Source organism: Trachurus japonicus, chromosome 7, assembly GCF_045865225.1.
Source record: "Trachurus japonicus isolate A0001 chromosome 7, Traja_1.0".
Classification (NCBI taxonomy): Eukaryota; Metazoa; Chordata; class Actinopteri; order Carangiformes; family Carangidae; genus Trachurus; species Trachurus japonicus.
In genome coordinates, this window is record NC_140913.1 from 5,375,417 (window position 1) to 5,397,824 (window position 22,408).

At 42.9% G+C, this 22,408-nt stretch overlaps 2 protein-coding genes across 4 annotated transcripts in view; both read left to right on the plus strand.

Annotated features, from left to right (window-relative positions):
- Positions 1-22,408, plus strand: part of commd7 (COMM domain containing 7) — a 432,536-nt gene that overhangs the window by 253,070 nt on the left and 157,058 nt on the right. The gene's annotated exons all lie outside the window — the stretch shown is intronic.
- LOC146984056 (nucleolar protein 4-like) overlaps positions 1-22,408 on the plus strand; it is a 279,484-nt gene that overhangs the window by 116,480 nt on the left and 140,596 nt on the right. For both annotated transcript variants that reach the window (XM_085780881.1, XM_085780880.1), the window contains exon 4: positions 1,634-1,740. In XM_085780881.1, the coding sequence (XP_085637007.1) occupies positions 1,634-1,740 (107 nt within the window). The remainder of the gene's footprint in view (positions 1-1,633; positions 1,741-22,408) is intronic.

Sequence of the window (22,408 nt, forward strand, 5' to 3'; positions counted from 1 at the left end):
TCTTTTCCTCATTCTAAGGTACGAGAAAGCTTTCATTTGTATGTGGTGTGATTCGACTTCAGTGAAATACGTATTTATGAAAGCAATATTTGATTTTTGCTAATAAAAAGCCTAATGAGTTACATACTGGGGCTTTAAAAAGAAAAAAAATTAACAATTTAAAAAATTTTGAATAAAAAAAAAAAATTCACTGATTTAAAAAAAAAAATTAAAGGGACAACGAGGAGTTTTGGAAAGCGAAGTGCTTTCATACTACATTGTGGGTTTATGAGCTGTTCCCTCAGTTGTCTTCCAGTGATGTAACTAGCTTTCGAATTTGCATAACGCCACCCCTACCTGGGAACAGTAGAAGGGGTGGGCCGGGGCAAGCAGTGGCTGATTTTTGCATTTAAAGGGACAGGCTCTGAAACCAACCGTTCTGAACAGGGCAGTTTTGAGAAGATGAAGAGCTGTGATGTTTGATCCTTGGGGTATTTTGACCAAAGCATGTCACAGACATGTCTTTAAGACACCTGGGAACTACTTTAATTTGTGGAAAAGGGGCATAATATGTCTCCTTTAATACTTACTGTACAGGTACTTCAGGATCTGGGGAGATTCAAACCCAGACTCAATGAAATTATTCAATCTATAAAAAACAACTACAATCAAAGGAAGCGTAAAATACTGATCAAACATCTAATTCTGATCAGGAATATTTATTTCATAAAGATGAATAATGATATTTACTGTAACTCAGTATAATAAGTTCCTCTCTCAGATATAGGTATACAGGTATACAGACAGAGTAATATATTAATATTCACAGATCTTTGTTCACACTCACTTTGAAAATACAAGCCCAGTCTGACTTGCTCCTTATATATAGACTTTATGTAGTCGTAGCATTACCATGGTAACTTAGGACTACATATGAAATGTATAGAATAACTAAATAAATAATTAAAAATATGAAACAAGGCACAAATATGTATTGTACTTTACACGGAAGAATGATACAATTACTGACAAATGTAGTTCTACAGGTATATTACAAAATGTTACTATAAGATAAAGTAAGTTTCAATTTTCAATCATGTTGTTGTGAGTGTTGCAGTGGACTATAGCCTCTCATCCACCAACCAGAGGACGTCAGCAACTCTTCCTATTACACATACAAGCGAAGGTCACTGAGCTCTTCAAATATAAATCCAAACCATTACCAGAAGAAGAATATTACACAAATGTGGGCTAGAGTTGTACAGTCGTATGAATCAGAAAGCGTATGAATCAGAAAGGGACAACACAAGACGAGATGTAAAAATCACAATATCCAAAAGAGAAATGTATCTCGACAAGAAGAAGACTTTAAATTTCCCAGGTGGCTTGGACCTGGATGGACGCTGTATAGGATTCTTTGTTTTCTCCTCACACATGTATCTCTCTGTCAGCAGGTTATTTACACAGCGAGCACACAGAACAAAGGGCTCATTTATGAACTGCACTGCGAGTAAAGCAGAAAGGACACATGTGTCTAGACATTTCAAGTCCCTGTGTTAGAATAAAGCTCACCGCAGGATGACGATGTGGACTCCCATTTGTTATTTACGCCTAAAACTCTCCCTCCTCTTCCTCTTCCTTCCTTCCTCTCCAGAGAACGACAGGCCGAGCCCTCTGGTGTCGGAGGTGATCGACTACAACATGCCTCTCACCACCACCTACATGAAGCAGATGAAGCTGCGGTGCATGAGCAGCAACAAGGTACGTGAAGCGACGCAGCCGAGGCGCACGTGGAACAGCAGAGCCAGTGAATCTGGCGGGGCTGCACACACACACACATTATGTCTCCGCTCCGTATTCATGTTTTTGTGTGTGCAGACAGACAGGAACATGTGTGTGTGTGTGTGTGTGTGTGTCTCCTCGCACCCTGAGAGTGAATCATAAGAGTAAATGTTGACGCTTTAAAACAGCAGGTTCTTTTGTGCGCTGCGGAGCTGTGTGTGACAGGTGTGTGGGAGGAGACCAGGAGGCCCACCGATGCCTCGGTAGGATGAAAACTCCCACACACAAACGGCTCAGACTCGCAATTAAAATAATGTAATGAGAAGAAATCTCAGTGTTTCCATCTGACGCTGGTGGAGGTCAGCAGACCAAAATCAGTTCTTGTTATGAAGACTGAGACTCTGTGGTATTTTTATACTCTCTCCACAGAATGTATATATATAACTCCAAACTCATTTAAGCTACAGCTCTGAAAGATGTGAACAAACCACAAGCAGGTGGAGCCGCACAAACGGAGAATGTGTTTTCGGGTTTGGTTTTCGACAGTATCTACTACAACAGAAACATCCAGGTAGATAAATTAAATAGTTGAGATAACAGATTAATTATAATAATAATAATAATAATAATAATAATAATAATAATAATAAACTTATTTGTATAGCACTTTTCATAAAATATGTAGCACAAAGTGCTTTACAATCAAAGATAAAAATAAAGAAAGAACTCCCCACCTCTACCCCACTCACACACAGACATAACACAAACTCACAAAATAAACAAACAAATGAAATGGAATAAATTTAGACATCAAATAAAATGAAATGAAATAAAATACATAAGACTCAATAAATAAATAAATAGATAATACAACACCAAACGATAACTCTATATGATAAGCCAGTCAGTAAAGTCAGTAAATCAGAGTCTGATGAGGGAAACCAAGAAATCCCATGAGCCTCCGTAGCGTAGCTCTGAGCAGCTCGCGGCTGTGCTCCGCCGTTCTAAAAACAGCTTGCACCGACAATTAAAGGTAATGAACCTACTCCTAAAACTATAGGGATTATGGCAATGGGCCAATTTTCCAAAATGTTGAACTTTGCCTTTAAAACTCAAATAGGCTAAATTAAGATTTCCTTAAAAGCCAGACTTAAAAGGTGGGTCTTGAGTCCGACTGAGTGACTCGTCTCATCATCATTTTAATGTTATGATTTATGACTCAGGAAATATCATATAAAAATCCACCATCATATCAGCGAGTCTTCAGGTCTTCAGTGGATTTATTGTGTGAGTTTTCAGATCTGCCACAGTCAGTTTTGTTTGATGCTGTAATGACTGAGGTTTGGTTCGGCTAAGAACCTTTTTTTTTTTGGTTTGGTCTGGAATGAGAACTTTGTGGAGGTGAGAGCCGTGTGGTGGCGATAATAATAACCGCTTATGATGAAGGAAGCCAAACGAATCAAAAGAAACCAATGTTGACTGTGTCCTGTGGGAAACCCCTCATCCTTTGTTCCCCCCAACCCCCCGCCCCTCCTCCTCCTCCGCTAGTATCCCATCATTTGAATGAGAAAAACGAGTTATTTTCAGACACTAGCTGGAACAACTGATGATGATTTTTTTGTTTTTGTGGGTTTTTTTTAAACTTGGGAGGACAGAGTCTATCATATACTGATGAAATCAAATCCTGTCACTCACCGTCTCCATGAAACTAGAGAAAAATCCCCTCTATCCACAAGTTTCCGAATGTCATCTATGGTCATAACTGGAAGCCGGTTTTGCCGGTTTGGTGGAATTGTACGTTTACGTTTCCATGGTTTTCAGTCGTTGTCATAGTTGCGGTAAGTGCATGGATCTATTAACACTGGCTTTTAACACGGATGTCAATTTTTGTGATATCCATTGTTAAAAGCTGGTGTGATGATCCATGCGTTTTGCAGATTTTCATTGAAAAAAAAAAAAAGAAATCCATGCATTTACCGCGACTACCGAAACCATAGAAACATAAACATAAAATTCCACCGGAAGAGCAAAACCGGCAAAACAGGCTTAACGTTTTTGACGTTCGGAAAAGGTGGATAGTCTGGTGTCCACAGCCAGTAGCATCAGTTTTTATTGATCGATCATAGTACCAACGCATTCTGACAATAGTTTAATTCTCCAAACAGCTTGTTTCTGAGGAGTTTGACTTTTTGTTTTCTTTCTGTTTGGTGTTTGGAGGCGATTGTGGGTCGGCCTCCCGCAGCCTCCTGCAGGCGTGGACGTCCGACTGCTCAGTGTTGTGTCTGGAGGGAAACTGTGTGTGAGCGTTTTGAGGTGGTTGGTGGATCTGCGTGGCATGGGCTCCACTCGCTGAGTGGGGGTGGTGATTGGTGTATTCCATATTGTTAATGTTCCCACAGCACCACCACTCCTCCTCCCTGTACCTCTGTGACTATCCACACACTCGCTGTCACTCATATTCCCTCTGTGTGCGTGCGTGTGTGCGTGCATGCGTGTGTGTGTGTGTGTTGGGCGGACAGATAGGCAGATATATTGACATTCCAGGGCAAATTGGCACTTCAGTGTCTCTCTCTCTCTCTCCTCAGCTAATTAACTGGATGCTCTGAGGCCTGGCTTAATTGGAACGAGCTCAACCCTCTATTCCCCCACCCGTTATCTAGACACACACATGCACACACACACGCGTGCGCACACACGAAGGCGACACATCTAAAAAACACACATACAGTTCAATATTTTCCTCACTTCTCTCTCTCCCACACGTACGCCCACACACAGACACACACAGACACACACACACTCACACCTGCAGCAACCTCGGTGACTCCTGTTGTTTTCCAGCAGTTGTAGCAGTGTGTTTGGTGACTCCACGTCAGAGCCGCTCTAATTAGCTCATACTGACACTCCGACATGATTCTCATAATCATCCTCATGTTCCAGTCCGGGGAAGATACAAAAGCAACACATTTTCTCTTGCGCGTGTTTTTCTCACTGCGACTGTTAATGTTTAAACAGCCGTTTCAGTCAGTTCGACCCTTGGGCTCCCGTTAATCACTGTTTGTGCTTTTTAATGAAGAAAGTTCTGAGGTCCAATTATGAAAAGGTTGTCGCACAGACAGAAGTTCTCCACATCTGCCAGTGCTCCATGTGCGGCTCCGCAACCTGTGCGTGATAAATAAGATATGTCGGTGCCTTTGGCAATTAAGCTTTGACTGATGAAGGGTCTGGATCAATAGTAAGCTTCCGATATGGCCACGTGCCAATACTCACCATCCCTCACCTCGGGTCAAATTATCTCATCGTTATTGGCAAAAAAGATTCATGTCAGTCAAGGAGGAGCTTCTGAAGCAGCTTCAAGACAAAAGCATGGAAACTGTCCTTCAACAAAAATTTCATTATCTAGATGTTTTATAGCCTCCTTTACAATTTATACCTGATAATTATCAAAAGAAAATAAGTGTAGTTTTCAGCTACAAGGCAGGAAGAACTTGTTTCAATTGGTCTTGTCCTTCAAGAATCTACCCATGATGCACTTGCGTGAGCAGCTGTAGTGGGGAGGCCAGTGTACCTTCAGTAGCTGCTCTCCCCTTCCATCAGTGTGAGAGGAGGAACCAAGAGACAAATGCAGCACATTTTGATAAAACCTGTAACTATAAAAAACCAACTAACATTTAACACCAACAGGACAGCAGGCAACATGTGATATGTGAACCCTTTGGAATTTCTTAGTTCTCCTATAAACAAACACAATCTGCATCAACTAATACCACACCACAAACAAGTATAATATTTCATGTCTTTATTGAACATATCCATTAAACATTCACAGTGTTTTTTTTCACCATACATACATACATACATACAAAAAAAAAATAATTAAAGATTATAGCTACAACTTTTTCATCAAAACGATTAATTTTTCTACATCCACAGAACATCTAGAGGGGTGCAGAATAAAAATATTCATTTTACAGATTTACAGATTACAGAGGCGGAGCTCAGGGGGAGCCAGGTCCTGATAGCTCTGTGGAGAAAATGACATTGTGCTAATGCTAATGCTAACTAACGGTCAGCTGGTACTGTAACGTTACCAGTGCAGGTGTGATGCTGCAGGTTTGTCGGGTTCGTCTGCAGGTGAGTTAGTGTGAAATGATTCAGATGTGTTTCCAGTCTGCTGTCAACACCGGAGCTGCTGCTCGTCAAATACGGTTAGCGTTAGCTTAGCTTTAGCTACTAGCCACTCCCTACTGTATAGGCGTACCTGGCAACCAGTACAACTGAAGGTTGGAGCGAGAGCGGGCGAGTGTGAGTGCGACACCTACTGGCCGGGAAGAATTAAACTTGTAGCTAACACCTTTAAAAAGTATACAAAAAATGAAATCTTAGTTTCATCAGTCCACAAAACCGTTTCCCATTATTGTGGGGTGGCAAACTTCAGGCCTGCAATGGAAAGCATGCAGATAAAGAGGAAATTCCAAAGGGTTCACATCCTTTTTCTTGCAACTGTAGAAGTTCATGTGTAGTGATGAGTGTTCTGTTGCATCAGATGTCCACAAGTCAAAAACCTGTCCATGTCCTCCCTCCACCCCTCTACTCCCTTATACTTAGCAGACACTGACTTTTCAGGCCTGTAGCTTCAAGATGATATTATTATATGTGTGTATGTCTGTGTGTCTGTGTGTCTGTGTGTCTGTCTGTGTGTGTGTGTGTGTGTGTGTGTGTGTGTGTGTGTGTGTGTGTGTGTGTGTGTGTGTGTGTGTGTGTGTGTGTGTGTGTGTGTGTGTGTGTGTGTGTGTGTGTGTGTGTGTGTGTGTGTGTGTGTCTGTGTCTGTCTGTCTGTCTATGTGTGCATGCATGTGTGTGAGTCTGCTGCTGATTATGGTGTTGGGCCTAGGGTAGCAAAAATACAGGCAAGGATTGTGTGTGTGTGTGTGTGTGTGTGTGTGTGTGTGTGTGAGAAAGCACACAGCTGAATAGCATTCTGCAAAAATGAGAAGAGGGGGAAAAAAAGGAAGGTCGGAGTCTTTTGTCTGGGTTGTTTTTGTGCAGGATAGATAGAGAGCGAGCGAGGATGAGACGACATGGGGGAGAAGGAGAGAGAGGGTCATCTCTGCTTTCACCCAGAAGAGAAAATGAGCCCAAGACGACAGAGGAGGAAGAAAAAGAGGAGGATGCACAGCGTTATGTGTGAATCCTACACCGGCTCCATTAGCACTCATCCCAAGCCTCCGATCATCTGCCCATCCCTTTATCTTTCCCTCCATCCGCCCCCCGTACCAATTCAATAAGAGGAGGAAATTACCCAGGATGCTTCCTGGCAGGGGGGTGCGGGGAAGTGTTTAAGGGGGGGTGTTGCAGCCAGTGTAGAGTCGGGTGAGTAGACAGGGGGGGGGGGGTTGGAGAGATGGCAGGGCGGTGGCTCTGTCTGGCTAAGGGAGGGAGGAGGAGGAGGAGGAGGAGGAGTAGGAGGAGGTGAAAATGAGGATGGGAGTAGGTGGATGTGCTCGGCCGGAGTGAAAATAAAAATGAGAAAATTTGAAGGTGGTGGTGGGATGTGGGTTGGGGGTAGATGGAGGAATGGGAGGAGGGGGTTGGGGGAGGTGATGGGGGGGGGGATCAGAAGGAATTAAAAAAAGGAGAATGAGGTGGTTCATTATCATTTATGGGCTCCCCCTCTCCCGCTCTCTGCCCATTATTTCAGCTACCTCCAGAGGAAAGACATTTCATTATTTTTGGGAGGAGGGGTGCGTGTATGTATGTGTGTGTGTGTGTGTGTGTGTGTGTGTGTGTAGAGGAGAGATATAGGTTGGGGGTTGGTCTATTATAATTACTAAAAGACTGCGGCGAGGACAGCAGAACAAAATCATACATATAAGGCTGATTGCTGGAACAGCAAGAAGTGACCAAGTCCCTGATCTGGAATCAGTTTCTCAGCCGCGAATCCACATGTGGACAAAACAGTAACATGGTCCCAGAACATCTGCAGGAGACAGGGGGCAGGTTGCTTTGTGAAAGTTCATTATGTCTACTGAAATACTTCTTTTTTTTTTTAGAAAGAAGCTGTCTTTGATGATAAGGCAAGTTAATGCCTGACATCTGGTGACAGTTGTGAGGAAGACATAGGCTGAAATTAGTCAGCAAGGTAAAGAAAGAAAGCTTCTTTGTCTATAAAAAGAACCAAAAACTAAAAGTCCATCTGTATGTTTGTATGTACAGACAGGCAGCCGTTCACACTGACGCTATATCTCAATAACGCCTTGACCAAGCTTCAGAAACCTTCACTCAAAGACAAACCGTGGTCAAGGTCAGTGTGACCTCGCAAAACACTTCATGGCCATTTGACCAAGGCTGCACAGAGAAATGTCGTGTCATAAATATGATCAACTGGATAAACGGGGATGTGGTCCATCTGAGTGGTAGAAGCAGACACAAGGCCATCAGCTTTCACCGCTAACAATGAAGTAAGAATTCAGACTGATGCTCAGGTTGTCAGGAGAACGCACCACTCTTTAAAACTCCAGCAGTAGAAGAAAATAATGGAAATGACCTCAAGGAGCCAAACACAAACATGTTTTACATGGCTGCTGTGGCTGCATGTGAATGGTGGTGCGCAGTGGTACACACACACACACACACACACACACACACACACACACACACACCAACTCCTTTCAACACAATGTCACGATGTGAAAAACAAGGTCAAAAAAGAAAAAGTTCCTCCAGCTGAATCATGTGCTTTTGAGAAAAACCTCCAGGAGAAAGAAGTGAATGATTTGCAGACTCAAACAAACAGTGTTTTGACTCCATAGTGACCAGTGTGAACTCATTCATGGTTGACTGTATGAGCCGTCCTTCACTCCAGCTGATGAGATAGATAGAGATATAAAAGGTCAAACCTGAATAGAAGAGAAGGAGGTTATAATCTAAGGGGAGATCTGAATTTTAAGTAAGAACAACAATGAAAAGTCTGACCTTGTGGAACAGTCTGGAGCAAGAGATAAAGCAAAGTACAAACATAAATACTTTACAAAACTTTCTAAATAGGTATATGGAAGATGAGGGATAAAAATAAATTGCTAAACATATGGGATATTATAAGTTGATATGGATATTTATGTCTTTATATATTTTAATGGCTGTGGTACATATGTTTATTGATACGGATATTTATGTAGTATACATTGATATGTATAAATATAGATTGATGTGGATAAATATGTAGTATATATACATTGATATGGACAAATCTGTAGTATATATATTGATATGGATATTTATGTAGTAGATAGATTGATATATAAACCATGATGAGTAGAAAGGGGTGGGAATTTATTTAAAAAAAAGTGCATACCCACTTTTTTTCAAACTTGTGCATATTATGATTTAATTATGCTTATATTATTATTATATATGTTTCATTTTACACACGTTCGAAATGAATTCCTTCATTCATTCAATAAACGAGTGGAGATGCTTAATAAATGCAGATGCTGCCACGCTGCATGCTACTTGAAGCAGTCCTGCTCTGTGGCAGCTTTAATTAGAGGTGGTTGTGTGAGGGGATTCCACCAACCAGCTGTGACGGCTGTGTGGCCCATTAGCGCTCGCCACTCGTGGGTCACACCACACCTTTGTTTAAGGCCTCGACCACACACCTGTTAAATTCCGCAATGCGATCTATCCATCCTGATCGGACACCAGCTGATTCTGGTGTGATGTTTCCATAGGAACGGTGACTGGGGTGACATCACCGAGGTCAGCTTTTTAGCCTATGGAAGACACAGGAAGTGGGCAGTAATCAGCAGCTTGTTTGAGGGCTGTGATGTGATTGTAGAGTGATGCACTGCAGGAGGAGAAGCTGAGGATCAGCTCCTCAGGGCCCAGCTCTTCAAAGGTAATCTGATCAGGTTTGGGATAATGGATTGGATCAAATCTTGAAAATATGTTACTCAAAACTAAAAACCGATTCTGAGATCGATTAGGTCACGTAATCCAGTCTTGGGTTTAATCTTGATCCAACCATCAGTTTGTGTTGTTGTTAAGTAGGATCTGGATACCTTTGATCCAAAAAAACTGGATTATTCTGACCCCAGTAGTTTGGTGGATTCAGGGTGGATTTCAGGAACAAACTGTGATTTAAATTAAAATCAAAGTGGTCAAGTAAACAAACACTTATAATGTAGTACAGTATATATACATTTATTGTTTTATATTTTGCATCTGGTTTTTAAACCATTATAAATTTTACTTTTCCACAAATTGAGAATTGAGCCAGCCAGATCACATGAGGTCTGGCTGTTTAAAAGGCATTAAAGAAACAAAAAACAGCCAATATTGCTGTTGTGCCTGTTTGTTTTTTTTTCATCACATAACTAGTAGCCTTCAGTGTGATATGCTGTCCCACTCATTGTCTGGATTTGGTAATCTTGAAATGTGTATCTGGATCAGACTGATCCAATTCAACTGTGCTTTGAACAACTGGGATAAAAGTAAAACAGATTACGTGATCCTGGATGGGAAAACAAGGGATTTCAAAAAATGTAGATCCAGTATACATCTTTTGAACAACTGGGCCAGGTGACACACTGTGTCAGCAGCCTCGTTACTCACTACCTCTTTTGTGACTTTTATAGATAGTTGAGTTGAGCCCCCCCACGTCTGTTAAGGATAAGGATAAACTTTATTGTCCCTTGAGGGTAATTGGTCTCAGACAGCAGGTCATTTGTCTCAGGCAGCAGTGCAAACACAATTATGACATAAAACATAAATACAAACAGAACAGGAAAAAAAATAGCAGCAACAGCAGAGACACTGAGTCACGGTCTACAATTATTGCACCAAAAGCACGTTCCTGAGAGGAAACTAAATACTAATGAATGAATAAAGACTTTTAAAAAATCATATGAAATTAAAAAAGAAATAAAAGTGAAAGATACTGAAATAAACCCAGATATAATCACCCTAAATACAGACTAAAGGCTGATAAGACAACAAAAAAAGCGCAGGGAGGGAGGAGAGCTCATGGGGATCAGTTTTCTGTTTGCAGCCTCTGTAACGTCTCCCTGAAGATAGACTTCATATTCAGGGAAGAGAATATGAATGAATATCTTTTTGCAATTTTTTGTGCTTGGTTAAAGCAACAATTGTCTCAAAAACAGATTGAAGGGATGGGGAGTCTTTTCTTTCTTTTTTTCAATAATCACATTTTGAATAAGTAAAAATTTAATGAGTAGAAAATGACTAAAACAAGACAAAACCACAAAGAAAGAAAGTAACAACATATCAACAAATGAAGAAATATGTGTCCTTGTTCATACTAGAAAATATTTCTTATCACTGGTCAACTCAGTCTATGTCATATGTCCATAAAAGTGTCGTCATTTCCTTTTAACTTGGCACTTAGTCTTTCCATAGGAACATGGGTATTCTGTTTGTCCAGTCACCTTCTTGGTACATCTCACCAGTTGGTCAGTGCTGGACCAGGCCGCAGGTCCATATCTGATTAACCATCGAGAACGGCTTTGTACTGTAAAAAAAAAACAAAAAAAATCTTAATTTTGGAGGCTGGTGACAAATGGTCTCAGTCTGCAGAGGTGCAGTCTTTGAGAGAGTTAAGAACACACAACACGCTCAGACCATTTAAAAAAAAAAGATTGCACATAATGTTGTGCAGAAATATCATGGTCTGGTGTTTAAGTTGTCAGTCAGCCTCTACCTCCACCACCTCCTGGTGTGGTGCACTCTGTACAGTAAATGCAGCACTTTATTCACTTGGAAAAGGAACATAATCACAGCAGTTATTGCATCTGTTCCACCATGTAACTAGAAAAGCAATTTGGTCCCACATCAACCTCATTTTAGTCTCGCCTGCCAGACCCTCCTCCAGAAAAGAAGCCTCATTTGTACCAGACTGTGTTAAAAAGCCACTATGAGAAAAAAAGCAAAAAGTTGGTTTGAAATGGTGAACCTGTTTCACAGTAATGAAATTTTCTAATTTCACAATTTGACCTATCAGCTGCTCGTGGCAAAATCAGACCAGTAGCTGTTAAAGTTAAAGCTCATATCATCTTGTAAAGATAAGTGTCTCTGAATTCTAAAAAAAACTCAAACACTGAATACATCTGGTGCAGAGCGTTTAGCTGCATGAGTGCTGCTCGGTCTCAAGTCCTCAGCCGTCAGTGAGGGTTTGCACCAGGGGCGTGACCTTTATCACATCTTATCCTCTCGCCATCTGCCCCGCTGCTCTCCAGTGTATACTGTCCAATAAAGTAGAGATGCCATGGAAACAGCCCTCAGCGGCCTGTGAGTGCACAACACTGAAAGAAAGACAGTGAAGGCACCACAGCACTGTTTCCCTTTAAAGCCCAGAGACGAGGACTCAAAGGCACAGACTCCCTCCCCTGTTGAAACTTGTAACATGGTCTCTGTTTGTGTGGCTGCTGCCGTTTTCTGCGCTCTTCATTTTCAAAATCTATGTGTTTCAAAGAGGCTCAAACAGGATTCTTCCAACATTATTACCAAGATCTCCTTTCCAACTGTCTTTACCCTCACTTATGATATACTACATTCTCACCGTACTAGACACAGTAATAATACTACTCTATATTTACCCCTTACCCGCACATCACACCGTCAGTTTAACATGTCCTATAGAGGTCCTATGCTTTGGAATGGATTACCTCCCTCTTTAAGATCCATATCTTCCCACTCACTCTTTAAAAAGCAGCTAAAAAGACATCTTAACCTTTCATGAATGCTAGATTACAGTCACTTCCTGCCCTCTCTGTTGCCCTACATCCTTATTCTATGCCTTTTCTCTATGATTTCAAACCCTATATATACTATATATATATATGAATATTGTATTGTCTCTACTTGTTATTGATTACTCTGTTTTCCATCTCCTCATTTTGTTAATATAACATTGATTATGTATGCACTTTATCTCCTTCTTTTCCAATGTTTATTTGTGAGCCTTTGAAATCTAAATTGCTTGTGATTATTAAAAGGGGTGGAACTCTTGTCCAAGTCCATTGGGCTTCGTTCCCTCCTTGCACCATTGAGTTTAAATGTGTGCTAAATAATAAAAACCAAACCAAATTTAGAGATGGTCATGAACATGTCAAAGCAAGTCATTTAAACCAGTGCTTTCTTGTGCTGTTTTTGAGTTTTACAGCTCTGACTGTCCAAACCAAAGCTGCGACTGTCTCTTTTAGACGGTGCTCAGTGTCCACACGGGGCCAGGCATCCCATTCAGTGTTTTCTCTGGCACAGGAAATGATAAGAATCCTTATCAACGCACACACTGCGCTGCAATTCCCCGCAGCACTCAGTGCCGTGCATGGGCATGCATGGCTAATTACGCTACAGTTTCACCAGCTGCCTATAGGTGGCAGGTTTGTCATGGAAATGTCCCAGAGGCTCTGATCCTCTCTCTCTCTATCCCTCTCTCTCTGTGTGTCACACACATACACACACACACACACATTGACACCAGCAGCTTCATGAGCATGTATAGTGGTCGGCGTGTATTTAAACATTTGTCTGCGGCTGATCCAGTGTAAAGGTCAGTGTGTGCAAAGAGGAGATGAGACCTGAGCTGAATGAAACATCCACTGACGGATCTGTGTTTGTGCAAGACACACGTTAAGGCAACATGTGCATCCCGCTGCCCCGTTGTATGCGCATGTAGGATTCACTGAGAGGTGTTGTGTGTTGACCGGAAATCACAGCTGCTGTTTGTGTCTGTACCTCTGAACCACTGACTGCCGTGTCTTTACTGGCAGAGGTGTGGTAATTTGCATTCTTTATTTATATCAGTGCAGTTTCCACTTCATTTTTGTCATTGTTCTTGAAAACAGTTGGTTTTCAACAAAAAACACACATTTGTCACATAGATTTTGATCCACCTATAGCCGACACTGATGCAGCCTTATAATAAACCTGGGCAGTGCAGCTAGTGCTTGTGTTAACACGATACAGTTAATTGTGTAAAACTAAATGAAATGGTTTCATGTTGCCTTGTTGCACTGGTGTATTGGATGTCATTAGTTAAAGGACTGGCAGCTTAATGTATAGCTGTCACTTTAAAGGAATATTTCAACATTTTGGCAAATTCGCCTATTACCATAATCCCTTAGTTTTAGTAGTAGGTTCATTACCTTTAATTGTCGGTGCAAGCTGTTTTTAGATCAGCGGGGCAGAGACGTGAGCTGCTCAGAGCTACGCTATGGAGGTACACTATTTCCACGTTTCTCTCATCAAACTAAATACACAATGGACAAGTTGTGACCTGCACATTCACCATGCTATGAGATAATATGAAGCAGATTCGGAACTATACTTGCTTTTGAAATCACTCCGCCCAGCAGTCATGATGTCTGGAATGTAGTTCTGGCTGCATTTGCCTCGAAAACAACTCTGTCTCATAATGTTACATTATTATTTCATAGCGTGGTGAATGTGCAGGTCACAACTTGTCCACGGAAGTGTTAGATGGTGTTTTTAGTTTGATGAGGGAAACGTGGAAATACCGTGCAGCTGGCGTCTCTGCCCCGCCGATCTAAAAACAACATGCACCGACAATTAAAGGCAATTAACCTACCCCTAAAACTATCGGGATTATGGCAATAGGCGAATTTGCCTAAATTTTTGTTTTTCGTTTTGGATTTGTTTTCCTCGAGTGAAGGAGAGATCGATCCGTTTGATCAGAAGTGAAGGAACTCTGCTTCTGCACCGTGAAGTTTGACTGATGTGACAGTGAACTCTGCTCTGGTGAGAGACGACAAAAAAGAAGGAGGGATGGAGGAGGAGGGGAAATCTGCTGCTTAATTTCCATTGTTGTGTTGGATTTAGTCAGTGGCTCACTACAGTATATTACAGTACCACCACCTCTCTCTCTCTCTCTCTCTCTCCCTCTGATGTAAGCAGCAGTAGCCCCGCCCCCTCCCCTCCGGTTGCCACAGAGAGTCTTGAGGGTCCTGCTGTGCGCTCTCACTCCCTCCCCATATACAGCAGGATATATTGTCCATTTAAAATAAAACAGTAAGAAAAACAACAACAACAACAACAACAACAACAACAACAGCGACAGGAGGCGAGTGCACAAACAGCTGAACACAAACAACGACAAACAGGAGAAAAAGAGTGTGGAAGCGGCGCGTGGCGGTCGACATTCATGTTTGTAATCTGGCACAAGTGAAGGTAAGAAGGCGTTTTCTGTTTCTGTGCCTATCTGCGTGTATGTATGTGTGTGTGTGTGTGTGTGTGTGTGTGTGTGTGTGTGTGTGTGTGTGTGTGTGTGTGTGTGTGTGTGTGTCATTTCTCCTCCGGAGTGTTTTCCTGGATGCCGGTGACTGACTGACAGACTGCAGAGCTGCCTCCTCTCTGTGCGGTCACGTCACACCGCTCTGCTGCCGCTGCTGCTGCTGGACGCGTTATTGACAGGCGATCTGATCACGTATCGATACCAACTACATCCCCATTGAAAGCAGCAGCAGCAGCAGCCGCCTAAACGCCGGTGTTGGCCGTCTGCAGTGCTGCGCTGCGCCGAGCGGACGGGCCCGTAATAAGTTGTATTGTGTCGGACTCCGCGCGCCCCGCACGCGCCCCGCAGCTCTTTAAAAAAAAACAAACACCGAAGCCCTGAACCGCCGCCGCCGCTCGGCCTGTGTCTCCTGCGGGCCTCCGTCCTGCGACAGCTATGATCATCATCTGCATTATCATTCATGAGCGCGTTCTGCTGGAATGGAGAGAGCAGGAGGAAGAGCGGGCGCGTGACAGGCGCGCACGGCTCTGGAAGGTGGAGGGATGAATGTGCGTGTGTGTGTGTTTACGACGACTTGAGTGTGTACACTACAGTATATGTCTGTGCGCGCGCGCGCGCGTGTGTGTGTGTGGTGGGTGAGGCGGATTGACCGAGCACACGCACACAGCGAGGAGCAATCGGTGGCGCGTGCCAAGCATTGAAACAGTGGCCTGTCTTGTGAATGGACCATTATGGCATGCAGTGGAGAGGGGGGGGGGGCACGGAAAACACAATAGTGATAGTAAAGGCACACAACTTCTTAACAGAGGTAGTTTGTTGGATTAAATAACGAAATCTCATGTGTGTGTGTGTGTGTGTGTGTCCCTCTGGGGATCCCGTACTGTGTCAGAATCATCCCAAGAAATAAGGCAATTTTATTTGTATAGCCTATTTTTACAGTTTGTTTCAAAGGGCTTTACATGGCATCATAACAACATCTGCCCTTAGACCCTCATGATGAGTTAGGAAAAACTCCTCTGTAATTAATTGGGACTGTAATTCATTTCTGAACTAAAATATAGTAGTTGCAGTTGAGCCTGAACTCACCTAATATTCCACTAAATGATCTTAGCCAGGTGTAGCATCCTCTAAACAAACAGTTCAGGCTTTTGCCGTCAGGAAGGAGGCTGGCCTTCTCTAGGAAGGCAAGGTCCAACAGATTTCTGAGATCATTCATTCAATCAGCTGTTAAATATCTCAATCAGCTGAATTTGTTTATTATCTTAAATTATTCATGTCAATCATGCTTTTTTTCCTACTGTTCTTCAGTGTTTTTATATGTTTGATTGTGACAGTGGCTGCTGTAAACCCAGTTGCCTCTCGGGGACAATAAAGATTTTCAATTTAATTGAATAAACCTGAAGGAGGCAGAACAAAGTTGCCCATAAAAAAAGTGAATGAGTGTTGTGTGGGTCAGTGAGTGTAACAGCAGTCTAGTATTCATCCACAGTGCTGATGCTCTGCACTGTGTTTGTACTGTTGGACCAGTTTTCGTGGAGCCTCCATTGTTGGGGGAGTTAGTGTGGCTCTGATCCACAGTCTGTAGGAACACTGCTGCTGCCTCACTGTGTGATATCTATACCGACTCACCTCAGCTCTCTTAGTTTCATTCTTTTGGTCGTCGAACCCTCAGCAGGAAGAACTGGCTTCTTTGCTCGAGGGCCCTTCAGCAGGGTCGGAGGCTTTCTAACAGAGAGGTCGTGAGCGGCGCTCCTCCACCTGAAGGACGGGCTCTTACAGCGCCACGCAGATCCGCTTCTAGCATCACTGTACAACTGTACCACGTGTTGCCATGGCAGCGTCTCCTGGGAAACTATCAGCCGGGTCAGTGTCGTCGTCACCGCCGGTTGAAAACTCGTATCACTTCATAACTGTCAGCTTCCCGGTGGCAAGGCGGCGATGGCATTTTGAGGATATGTGTCAGTTTGATGTACAGAGACTATTTATCACAGAGAGGAAGTGACAGATTTAGATCGATGGCAGAACTTTTTCTTCTGCTGTGGAAGCATGGGAAAGGAGTGATGGAGGTGATGGAGCAGTTTTCAATCCAACGATATCTTGTCGAATGTCCACTGTAACTCTACTGTGGACACCGTGGACTCGTGTGTAACAGTCAGTGTGCTCCAAACTGACTCTGCACAAGGTCACAGGATTTCACCTCCATCACTTCACACTGAGCTGGTTTCAGTTTCATTTCAGTTTTGACAACAGTTAGCGACAACAATTAGATATGAGTTATCAGAATGAATCCAGTGACCTGTCTGCTAATTAACCACATTTTCTGTCAGGATTTGTTGCTCTCTAGTTTTGTTTTGTTTTGTTTTGTAAAAACAAGCTTTCAGAGGCATGTGCTGTTGTCTGCCGGCGTCTAAAGGGTTAAGGCGTTCACCGATTCCTCTGGTGCACTCTTCCCCACCCTTTAGCCGTCTGCCAGGGGACAGTGGACTGCCAGAGCCTCTCCCAGGATAAATCCTCCTGTGAGGGCCTGCTTAGCTCTTCCCCACTCTGCTCCAAAATAAGCCCAGTTTTCCCCCTGACCCGGCCATGTGCTCAGCAGGAGGACAGGACAGGATAGGGCAGGACAGGGGAGGAAGGATAGCCTGCCTGCTAATCCCCTTTCCCCCCCTTCATCCTCTTCCTCCTCCTTCTGGATGGATTGGGTCCCTCTATTTCTGGAGTCTCTGTCTCTGCTATCCACTGCATCTTGAGAGCGCTCTTTGTGGATTTTTGTGTCTGTGACATTTCCTTTGCTCACTTCTACATCAGTTCAAGCTCTATCAGCTAATATATGACTATCAGTTATTGATTTTATAATTTTTCATAAACCATGTCTGTCGACCAGTGGTCAAAAATAAGGCCAGGCTAAGTGTCGCACTCAACTTGCCCGCTCTCGCTCCAACCTTCAATTGTACTGGTTGCCAGGTACGCCAATAGGGAGCGGCTAGTAGCTAAAGCTAAGCTAATGCTAACCGTATTTAAAGGGATAGTTCACCCTAGAATGATATTTCGCTCATTATCTACTCACCCTCATGTTGACTAAGGGCTGGAAGAAGTTTCAGATTCCTCCGTGGCTTCTCTGAGTTACAGGGGGTCTCGGCATAGCAGTGCATGTCCATATAACGGTTGCAAAGGGACACCGGAGCTCTTCGTAAAAAAACACACACAAAAAAACATCCAAATACCTCCATGATGCTCGTATGTAATGTCCGTCTTGTGCTGAAGCCCCAAATTGCGTAATTGTCCCGAAAAAAATTAAATAAGTCTATATTTTAAGCTTGTTTGTAGCGGAAGCTTCTCGAAGCTCCTCTTCCTGGTCCGTCCAAATCTCGCGTGATTTGCGCCGGCGTCAGCATGCGTCAGTGCGGTTACTGCGAATCACGCGAGATTTGGACAGAGCAGCAGCTCCGGTGTTGACAACAGACTGGAAACACATCTGAATAATTTTGCACTATTACCCCTTTCCCACTGGCCAAAAAACCCGTTTAAACCCGCTAACAATCGGCTTTTGGTGGCAGTGGGAAAGGCGCACCGAGCTGCGTCGACGCGGGTCAAACGACTCGGCAAGCGACGCGGGTTAAAATCACCTTTAATCGGCTCGGATCTGCTCGGCTTGCAGTGGGAACGCCAGACCCGCGTCAACCCGCTAATTTACGTGATGACGCTGAACGTTACGTGACGGTCGCGTCTCATATCACGTACCAAAACAAAGCTATGCTTGCATTCGAGACTGGGATCAAAAGATCAAAGAACACTGACCGAAAACGACTGAAAAAAAAGAAAAGAAACGACAGTGTGTTTAACTGACGTGTTGTGCCGCGGACGAACCGTCATATGGCCGCGGCAGACTCGCTGTCCTCCGCGGTCCTGGTGCTCCGCAGGTCGGCCAGACGCCTCGTCTGCCTCGGCCGACAGACCTCCGCGGCGGGCGACTGTGGCATGACTCGCACCACAGATGAGAGTGGGGCAACATGGTTGCTCTGTCTGATCCCCCAGCGGGGGGGGGGGGGCAGACTCGGCTTATTTTGGTCAATGGGAAAGGGGCCAAATGCCGATTGTTAGCGGGTCGCCCCGCGTTTAAAAAACCCGCGTCGACCCGCTAATTTTAGTGGGAAAACGGCTTAACTCACCTGCAGATGAACCTGACAAACCTGCAGCATCACGCCTGCACCGGAAACGTTACAGAACCAGCTGACTGTTAGTTAGCATTAGCATTAACACGATGCCATTTCTCCACAGAGCTATCAGGATCTAGCCCCTGAGCTCCGCCTCACATGCCATCAACGTACTAATGCAGTTGCCGCAGAGATTGAGATGTCGACGTTGCCAGCGTAACCAGATGTAAATATTTATATATTTTGGACCCGTCAAAATGTATAAAACAATTATTTATATAGGCTTTTTAAATTCTGTAAAATTAATACTTTCATTCTACAACCCTCTAGACGTTCTGTGGATGTATTCTTTTTGAAAAATGTATCGTTTTGATGAAAAAGTTGTAACTATGACCTTTAATTTCATTTTTTATTTTTACATGAACGAAATAACAGAATTGTCAACTTGATATACCACCAGCTGTAACTTACTGAGTCCATTTAAAGTTCTTGATGAGATAGTGGAATAATGTCAAGCAATCAACATTCCAACTATTGCTGATTAAAATTAAAAAAAAAAAAAAATCAAATGTATGTATAAATTTATTATTTTTATTATTATATTATTATTTATTATTATTTTACTCAAATAGAAACCTTCTTCAGTTCTCGTGGTTCAAATTTAAATCCTAGCTGGAGAAATAGAGTATAACAAAGTTCCCTGTCTTCAGTCATGCGGCTCTGTGAGTTCTTCCAGTTGACCTTTATGTGATTTTTTATCTCGGAAAAATCACCTCCACTATTTCTGCCCTCTCAACCTGTTTCTGAATGAACTGGTGGATAAGACACCCGTTTCCCCCAGACAAAAATGCAGACATACATGCTGGGTGTCAGCCCCAGCAGCGACATCCCGCTACAGAGGCTCAAAGTGAGGGAGCCCACTGCCTCCACTTCGTGGTGCTGTCATGTGTTGTGGCTGTTAACTGCCTGACATCTGATATGTGTTTTAAATCCACCCTGTCAATATTTCCATGTGATAGTGGAATGTGAAGTAAATGAAGGCAGGATGCTCATGAGCAGCACAGTGACAGTGCATATCAATAACAATTTAGAAAATATGCCCGAGTTTGAGTTGTAACAAAGACTGCTTTTCATCTGTAATTCCCAAACAAGCAATAGTGAGAGTAAATGGACTGACCAAGCACACTGGTCAAAACTACTTGGACTACCATGTCCTCTGGTTGTAAGTACAGAGTGAGGGAGCAGCCATGTGGCATAACACAGCGAGTTGTGCTTCCCCAGAATATGACAACAGCAGTGACATGGTGGCTCCTGTTCTGCGCTTCTTATTGTTTGTTTGTGCAGGGATTTAATCAGCTTTAATGTGGCTTTGTTGATGTGCTGCTCTCACCAAGGACATGAACTGTGGAAGGTTTTCGTCTCGGTGACTCTGCTGGGGGAACACTGATGGCTAGTGTATGGAGGTGAGATAGGCATCACTCTAGATATGTCCTCTCCCACTAGCCTGCTCTTCTTTCTGACTTTATACTGTTAGAAAATATAGTTTGGACCTTTTTATATGAAATGTCCAGATTCCATATAGATAATATAACAATACTATATTATTCACTGTTTTTTCAGTTAAAGCAGAAGTAAGTGATATATTTGTGTTAATATAAGTCTTAAATAGTTATATCTTCCGACAGCAATCACTTACATAGAGTGTTTGGACTGAAACACGGGTCTCTCAGTCCCTCTGCTCTGCTCTGAGCCGAAGAGAAAACATTTATCGTATCCTACAGTTTTTATCCAATGAGGAGAGAGAACGGCATGCAGGGCTGTGTGTGCAGCCAAGGAACGCCGTGAATGTGGTGACGTAGCGACGAGGACTGTTATGGTGCGTTCAAGGAAACTCGTATTTTTCCGACCGTGAAGTGGTACCAGTTCGACCTGGTACGAGTTCACCGGTCGGAAGTTACGAGTGGCCGTTATAGTGACTTTCACCGGTAAAACAGGTCGGAAAAACATGAGTGGGTTGCCTGAAACGCTACAAAGTCGTAAGTTGTGACTTGAAGCTGTAATTTACGATTTCAAAAGCCTGCCTGGAACGCAGCATTAGCGAAAACGACCGGACCACTTACTTCTGCTTTAAAGATACTAATAACAGGTCACTTAAGAAGAACCAGTAAAGACTGGAGAACAAACAATGATATTTTAATGTCACAGTCCTGTATAACCCTCTGCAGTTTTGATTTGATTTGATTGACTTTATTTGGATCTCCATTAGCTGATGCAGTATACAACTATTCTTCATGGGGTCCGCTCAAAACATATAACAATAGGATACACAATCAAAGCATAAAAAAACAAAAAGATTTGCAAACAAGAATGATCATACAGAAACACAAAAAAACAAAAGCAAAACAAGCACCACTACATAACAAAAAATAAAACACACACTAGTTAGGTACACTACTAGATAGACACTAGATGAGTCACCAGCAAAACGACTGACCTCAGCTCCACATACAGTAGGTGTTAATTCTAAAGATACTGTGTGCAGCACTGACAGTATTGAACTGAGCTTTGTTTCAGTCTGTGAAATGAAATACTAAAAAATAAAAGCTGCCCAAACAGCTGCAAGAAGTGGAGAACTCATCTATGACTGAAATCTGAAATCAGCACTCACAGCTCAGCTCTCGTCTCGCAAGGCTCACCTGTATGTTCCCTAGCAACCACACACCCGAACATGCAGTGTGTATGTACAGCTGTAGACACATGGCCTCTACATACGGTGATGAAAGTTAGTCTGGATTTAAATATGTACCGGTATAGATACTGTATTTTTGACACTCCTGAAAAGTCAGATGAACAGAGAACATTTTAAATGTGAATATGAGGAGAGGTAAAAAATCAACAATTTGCCTATTGCCATAATCCCTATAGTCATAGTAGAAGGTTCATTACCTTTAATTGTCGGTGCAAGCTGGTTTTAGATCGGCGGGGCAGAGACACGAGCTGCTCAGCGAACACAATGGAGGCAAACGGTATTTTCGCCAAATACAGAATCCAACAACTACAAAACGCTCTCGTGGACAAGTTGTGACCTGCACATTCACTATGAGATAATATGTCACATTTTGAGTTGTTTTTGAAGCAAATGCATAGCCGGGAACTACATTCCAGACACGGCTACTGGGTGGAGTGATTTCAAAAGCGCAAGTAGTTCTGAGTATTTGCTTCATGT